Source organism: Pteropus vampyrus, unplaced genomic scaffold (assembly GCF_000151845.1).
Source record: "Pteropus vampyrus isolate Shadow unplaced genomic scaffold, Pvam_2.0 Scaffold291, whole genome shotgun sequence".
NCBI lineage: Eukaryota > Metazoa > Chordata > Mammalia > Chiroptera > Pteropodidae > Pteropus > Pteropus vampyrus.
In genome coordinates, this window is record NW_011889072.1 from 515,580 (window position 1) to 523,257 (window position 7,678).

At 61.6% G+C, this 7,678-nt stretch overlaps 1 protein-coding gene across 1 annotated transcript in view; it reads left to right on the plus strand.

Annotated features, from left to right (window-relative positions):
* The window catches only part of SNED1 (sushi, nidogen and EGF like domains 1), a gene marked incomplete at its 5' end in the record, with an annotated part of 56,460 nt that overhangs the window by 43,115 nt on the left and 5,667 nt on the right, over positions 1-7,678 (plus strand). Inside the window, 3 exon segments of the mRNA XM_023521082.1 lie at positions 410-511; positions 6,860-6,976; positions 7,451-7,538. Coding sequence (XP_023376850.1) covers positions 410-511; positions 6,860-6,976; positions 7,451-7,538 — 307 coding nt within the window.

The following is a 7,678-nucleotide window of genomic DNA, read 5'->3' on the forward strand; positions in this document are numbered from 1 at the left end:
CCGTGCAGTTGGGGGCGGCCACAAGTCTGCGCGGATCCGAGGGGGTGGGGAGGGGTGTCGTGGCCCCCCCAGAAGCAGGGGCTGGACGGCTTGGAGAGTGGAATTTGAAGGATGCTGAGAAGGCTGAGACCAGTCAGGCCGGAGACTCTGCCGCTGCTGACCTCGTCCACGCAGCCCTGGCAGGGAGGGCGGGGTGGGGGGTGAGCGTGGGGCCCACCGGAGAAAAGCAGGTGCCCCTGGAGGCGGCGCAGGGCCCATGGACCATGCCAGAGTCGGGGTGGGGGCAGCAGGTGAGCAGGCACCCGGCCCCCAGGGACCGGCCCACCCGGATGGGAGGAGCCCCCGAGGCAGGTGGCCAGCGGAGGCCGCAGCTGCGCAGTCAGCGCTGCACTGTCCTGATTTCTCCCAGAACCCACGGCCCCGGTGTGGCTGGAGCCCATGGAGGACACCCCCACGCAGGTCAGCCCAGCCGTCCAGCTCCCGGCACGCAGTGGTGACAAGGACATGGAGAGTAAGTCCGCCAGAGGGGACTGCTAGGGCAGTGCTGTGGCAGCGAGACGCACAGGGCCCCCTACCCTGCAAAGGTGGGGTGAGCCACGCCACGGGGCAGCAATGCCCTGTACCCTGCCCTATACAGGGGGAGCGCCCGGGACAGCACCCACCCAAAGCACCCAGGTCTGCCCCCTGCGGGAAGCGGGAGTCCGTGGGGGGCAGCCGCCCAGCGCCTCGCTGGAGCATCGTCCAGCAGGTTGCTCCCCACGCTCGGCCAGCAGGCCACCAGGGGTCCCAGCCACAATGTCTGGCGCGGCCCTGCCAGGTCCTCGGCAGCTCCCCTTCTGGGGCACAGCAGGCACATGCTCTCTGCACAGCCCAGACAGGCTTGCCCTTCCCTCCAGCCTGACCCTCGGGGCCCCGTCCCCCAGGGAGAGTTCTTCCAGGACCCCACCGCCTTCTCCCAGGCCAGCCACAGGCTCAGGCTGGGCTCACCCCTCCCCGGACCCAAGAAGGCAGAGTGCAGGGTGAAGGGCGAGCAGGTTGCCGCCCCTGAGGGCCCCCAGGACACCAGTGCCCTCAAGGGCACCTGCTTCAGTAGTGCACTTGAGAACGGTGGCCCGCAGTCCCTACCAGGCCTGGCAGTGCCGGCAGCCTCGGCGACACCCAGAGGGCTGGCTTGCGGGCCACAGGCAGAAGGCGGACAGTCCCGTTAATGATGGCGCAAAGTGAAGATGGCCCTGTGGCTGCTGTTTCTTAAGTGAAATAAACAAACAGGTCATCAGATGGTTCGCCTGACGTCAGCTCTCTCAATGTTAGGCTTTTCGTGTCACGAAACTCAGAAATCAACAGGGATGTGAATGACCTCTCCTTGGTCCCTTCTGGAGATTCGAGGTGGCCCCAGGGCGGGCCCCAGATGTCACTGCGGTGTGCAGTGCTGGCTGACGCGACCTGTGCGGACCCTGGGGAGGGCAGTCAGAGACGATCCGAGGTGGTGATGGGAAAAGAACCCTTAGTGGCCCGGTCTTCAGTTCCTGTCACACTGTCACTAGGGGTCGGTGCCGGCACCGGTTTATTGAGTTGATTAGTTCAGTTCATTTTTGCTAAAATAATGGCCTTTAGATCTGGAGCCTGAGCTACAAACTGGGGCACAGCCAGTGACTTACTCCTGCCTTGTGGCAGCACTCCCGGCGACCCACGACCTGAACGCCGTCTCATCCGCTTGCTCTGTCGGGGGCGGCAGTGGGGGGGTCCCGCACACGTCCACGCCCAAACAGGAGGTGAGCATGTTGCTGGCTGCCATCCCAGACTTGTGTGCTGGCCCAGTCTCCTGCACCGTGGTCAGGTGGGGTGGCTGGTCTGCCGTGGCCTCTCCCGCGCTCTGCCAGGGCGCCCGTGGCTGGCCTGGCGGTCATCAGCTGTGCTGCCCTGCACACGCCTCCAGCACGGGTGCAAGAGCGGAGATGCTGGGGCGTGCATCCTGACCACGTGGGAGGCAAAGCTGTTTTCTAAGTGGGGTGTCCGTCGGCACGCCTCCAGCAGTGCTGGGAGGTGTGGTGAAGCCACAGCCTCCCCAGGACCTGATGGCGCCAGGCTTGAGATGCTGCCGGTGGGGCGGGTGTGAGGTGCTGCCTGGGGTGACCTGCACGTCTGGAACGCGCACACGGCCGAGGGTCTCCCCCGCGCTCCCGCCAGAGGTTCTGGGCACGGCCTCGCCTTCTCTGCACCAGCACCGACCGTTTCGCGGCGGTGTCCTCGGTCCAGCAGGGCCCGTCCCCTCGCTCTGACCTTCAGTGTCGTGGCTGCGCTTGGCCCTTTGCAGAGTTTATGATCAGCCTGCCAAGTGCCACCGCGTACTTGCTGAGACTCCACAAACTCGAGGCCCCGCGTGCCCAAAGCAGTCTTGCTGGCTCTCGCGCCTCAGGGCAGTTTGGCTGGACATAAAGTTCAAGGTTAAAGTTCCTCTCCCTTCAGCTCTTCACAGGTCTCCACACGTCAGGCCACAGCCGTCGTCTGTGTGGCTGTCCCCGCGTGTCACTCTCGGTCTTGTCGAGTGATTTGCTCTCTGGAAGCTGTTAGACATTTTTCCCTCAAGTCGAGGAGGGTCCCCCAAGCCCTGGGCGCCCCAGAGATCACTCTGACCAGCGATTCCTCAGCAAGCAGCTCTCCAGATCAGGGCCGCAGCCACAGGCCCCAGGAGAAGCTCACGGAGCTGAGGAGCACTCCCAGGACTGTCACCTGCCACCCTGGGGGTTGGCAGTGAGCGCTGACGCCACTCCAAGTCTGCCTGCTTTCCTCAGCTCCTCACTCCTGCAGGGCTTTTGGGGTGATCCTGGTGTTACCCCCCTGGACACCTGCACAAGTGACCTGGGTAGCTGCCACCCAGAAAGGGCAGGCAGGCGCTGTCTCCGACAGTAGCCGGCAAGGGCAGAACTTAAACCTCTGCTCTGTAACTCACCCGCACCCCGGGCGAGCCCCCCGCCCCACCGCCGTGCCAGCCGCCCTCTCCCCGCTTCCATTCGCTTTCGTGTGTGTGCCACGGCAAACTCGGGAGTCAGTGGAGGACGGGGCCGCAGTGGCAGTGCTCTGCTGTGTGAGCTGCGGGCCTTCGGGCCCCAGCTGCCCTCGAATGGCAGTCACGTCCGTCTGGTCCCTGCAGCCCGCATCCAAGCACGGAAGGGAGGGGCCGGCGCAGGCGCGCACACTGGCTCAGAGGTCGCTGCGACGCGTCTGGACAGCTGCTGTGTGCAGTGCCTGCCAGCCCCGTGGAAATGGAGGGGACCTAGGACACTTGGATAGTCACATGCAAAAGAATGAAGTGGGACCCACACCTCACACCATCCAGGAAGTTGACGCAAAATGGATCAAAGACAAAAATATGACACCTGAAACCATGACTCCTCGAAGAAAACATATGAGTATCTCCTCACGACCCCGGAGTTGACAAAAGGCTTTTAGCTTTTGGCATGAGCAACAAAAGGGAAAAAAATGCGAACTGGGCCTCATCAAAATTTAAAACTTCCTGTGCTCAAAAGAGACCATGAAGGAAGTGAAAACACAACCCACAGAATGGGAGGAAATATTTGCAAATCATATCTCTGAAAAGCGATCTGTATCGAAAAATAAAATAACACTCACAACCGAACAGTAAGATGACCCGGTTGAGAAACGAGCAAGGGACTTGACAGACATTTCTCCAGAGACACACGCGTGACCAACAAGCCCATTAAAAGGTGTCATCAGGGAGATGCTAATCAAAACCACAAGGTGCCACCGTACACCCCCAGGACACTCCACAAGCGCTGGTGAGGACGGAGAAGCTGAAGCCCGTAAGCCCCGCTGGAGGGCACGCAGAGGGGTGCAGCCACCCCAGGAAGAAAGCAGGCCGGCGGTCCCTCGGAGTTAAACACAGAGAGGCGCCACACACGACGGCCCAAAGGCGGAGCAGCCCGAACCCCACAAAATGTCCATCCACACAGCGAAACGTCATCTGACCATAAAAAGGAATAAATCACTGGCACATGCGACAACATAGATGGACCTGAGGACCTGCAGCCAAGCAACAGAAGCCAGTCACAGGAGGCCACGTGTCCCACGGCTCCATTCACGTGACCGCCCAGAAAGCAGATGGGCGACTGCTGAGGACGGGGCGTGGGGGCGGGGGAACAGAGAGGTGACAGCTGAAGGGTGTGGGTGTGCGTCTGTGAATATGCTAAGACCGGTCAGCGCGTCCGTGAGCGGCGGGCGTGTGGCCTGTAAACCAGCAGCGCAGTTTAAAACGAACAGGTGGACCAGCGCTTTCCCCGTCTCTTCAGGGTAGGAAAGTGGGGAGAGGAGGGGAAACTGGCTATTTTTACCTATTTCCTTATATTTAAAGAGAAATAGAATAAAAAGTGTCAAGTACGTGAAGACAGAGAGAACAGGAGCGAGGCGGTGAGGGGCAGGAGGGTGGACACTCCTCTGAGGGCACCTCTATAGCCCATTAAACAACGAAATGTTTTTTAAGTGACACCTCCCAAAAAAGCAACACCCGATATTGACAGCAAACTAAAATAAACTTAACACCACGTTGAGGGAAGACCGCATGGGTCAAGCACCATTCTTAATGATTTTACGAGCAGCGATCCGACTGTGCGCCCCCAGAACTAACAGCCAAGGAACGTGAAGCTGTCTCGGCGACCTCAACATCGGTAGTGATACTGGTGGTTTTACAGCATTTTAAACAGTATTTTAAAATAACGATGACACATGCATTGTGGGACAGAGTACTGTTAACACCACCAAGGTTCACCACATGGGTACAACATAAATTCAAAGTGAAACCCCGTGTTTTATTCCTGGTATGAACTCGGTTTAATTTTACGTTTTAAATGTAACTTCCTAGTCTGTTCCCTGAAAAGACCTGAGCGCTACACCCGATTAACAGCGAGCACCCCAACTCCCCAGACTGTGGGCTCTGGGAGCCCGTCCCTACTAAACGGGGTCGGGGTCTGGGGCAGGTGACTGAGAAGCCGCTGGTTCCAGGACGAAGCAGAACACGGGGGACTAAGCCCAAGACGCACTCATGGGAAGGTGCACGCGCTTCCAAAGCCCCTGGGCTGCAAGAGGACCCATGGGCCACAGCGGGATAATCCGGACATCGGGACAGCGAGGACAGCAGCAGGTGGAGACCCACCGAGTGTGCAGAGTCCGTGCGTTCACAGCGGCGCCCAGGAGCCCACGTGGATCAGCTTTAGGGCCGGGGGGCCGACCCGCTGTGCGACCTGTTGATGGCCGAGGGCCCGGCAACTTTCCAGCTGTGAAGACGGAGGACAGACCCGGTTAGGTCCGTCCCCAGGGAGATGAGGGACCTGGGATCTCTGTCGGGTCTCCGCGGCTGCCCCAGCCAGCGTTGCAAGGTAAGAGAACTCCGTTCTGGACTGACACTGACCCAGGGGTCAGTCCTCACGTCACCAGATCGGCCTCGGAGACGTCACCCGCCCCCCCGTCACACGCCCTCCACCGGTGAAGCAGTCTCACCAAGACCGTTCGAGCCTGAACCCCATGAAGCCCCCTCTCTCATGAGCAGCTGAGAGGGACGTGGGGGTGGCGGCTGAGCCAGTGCCACAGGAAGCAGTGAGGCGGGTCCAGGGAGGGCGCTGGTTCTGCAGGACAAGCGCCCCGGCTTCAGTGAGTGCAGACGGGAAGACCAGCATGTTATGGGCTAACCAGGCGCGCACTGCATCGCACTATGGCTGCGTGCCGTGAGACTGGCACCATCAGGGCTGTGTGTCACGACGCTAAGGGACCAGCGCCGAGTGTGTAGGGCAGCACTGCACGCTGCGACAAACACTAAAGCCCTCACGTATCGGGTGCCCACTGACGCGCTTACAGAAGTGGTCTGTGTGAAGCGCTTTGAAATTCTTCAACGAGAGAAAGGAGGGCCGGAAGGGTAGAGAGCGAGTCAACGAGACTGGAGAAATGTCGAGACTCCTTGAGGCTGAGGGACAGTCTGAGGGGTCCTGCAACCTCTCCTCTTTGTAGGTTCAAAAGTTTTCATAATAAAAAATTTTTTAAAGCCCACAACTCCCCTTCAGCACATCAAGAAAGACGAAAGGAGAGAAGTTGACAGCGAGGGAGGTTCAGCAGAGACTCCAGGAGGGCCAGGGATGGACGGGGGGACACGGGGTCCGCGGCTGGGCCTTGCGTGAGGAGGGTGGGAGGGGGCTGGACCAGATGGTGGGGAGGGGCGGCCTCGAGCTGGAAGTGAGGGTGCATGCACAATTCTTACTGTTTTGTGTTTCTTAAAATTTTAAGTTAAAAATGAAAACAACAGGTATTTTGACAAAGCTAAAAAAAAAAAAAAAAATGACACAGTGGACCCCACGAGGGCAAGGCCAGGCCTGCTGTCCCTGGCAGCTACCGAGCACACTGCCTCCAGCTGCCAGCAGTGCAGCCAGGACGCTGTGGGGGGCCGAGGCAGAGAGCTGCCCCCACAGGCACAGAGAGCCACCTGGGGCTGGGGACTTGGGGAGATGCAGGTGGCTTGGAGGACGAGGACACTCCAGGTGGGGCTGCCACGGGGGTGCTGGGCGTTCCATGCAGGGGCAGTCAGCGGCGGGGCTGGGAGTCCCTCCTGAGGCCACCAGAGCCCACTGCCATAGGGGGTGGGAGTGTGGGTCTCAGCGCCAAGGGTCCCAGTAGAATCCCAGTTCTGACCGTGACCCCAGGTGATGGGGTTGGGCTGGGGCACGCCAAGGCCAGTCTGCGCCCCCACCGGCCCTCTCTGACCACCTCCAGTGCTGGGGACAGGAGGAGGCGCGACGTGGCGACACTAGCCAGCTTTCCTCCGGGTCCCGGGGACTAACCACTCGCGGCCTGTTTGCAGGCACCCCTGGGAACTGCTCGGGAAACCCATGTCAGAACGGAGGCACGTGCGTGCCGGGCGCGGACGCCCACAGTTGTGACTGCAGCCCGGGGTTCAAGGGCAGGCGCTGTGAGCTCGGTAAGTGGGGCCACTCGCCCAGTCTGCCCGGCCGAGAGACAGCCACTGCAGCGGGCTGCGAGGCCTCTGGCCCGGGGACTTCAAAGTGCGGTGCTAGGCCAGGGGCCGGGGCCTCGGGCGCAGCCCTCCGAGTGCCCGAGTGGGGGGCCGGTGGGCAGTGAGCCACTGGGCACCCCCAGCTCCCGGAGCGCCGGGGTGAAAGGTGCTGCCTAGGCAATGAGCTGGGGGCCATTAGAGAGCGACGGGCAGAGCGGCTACCGTGAGAGGCCGGGGCGGGGGCTGCCTCTGGCACAGGGGCCGACGTGGGGGCAGGGGAGGGCCACAGGCCTCCCGGGGCAGGCGGAGTTCCCGTGCCAGCGACGCAACCCGGTGAGCCCCGAGGGTCAGAGCCGCCACGGCTGGGACCCCAGGGGCGCAGGGAGAGCGTGCCGCGGCCCCGAGCCCCCGTGAGCACAGCCCTCCTGTGTGTCGCAGCCTGTAGGAAGGTGCCCCAGCCCTGCACGCGGCTCTTCTCGGAGACGAAGTCCTTGCCGGTCTGGGAAGGAGGCGTCTGTCACCATGTGTGAGTCTCTCCCGCCCTCATGCCCGTGGCACTCCTGACCTCCCGAGGCGCTTCCACCAGGCCCGGCTCGCCCGCCCTCACAGGCGCGAGGGGGCTCCACACAGCCACAGAGGGGCTCGCTTTGCCCGCCCGCTCCCTCC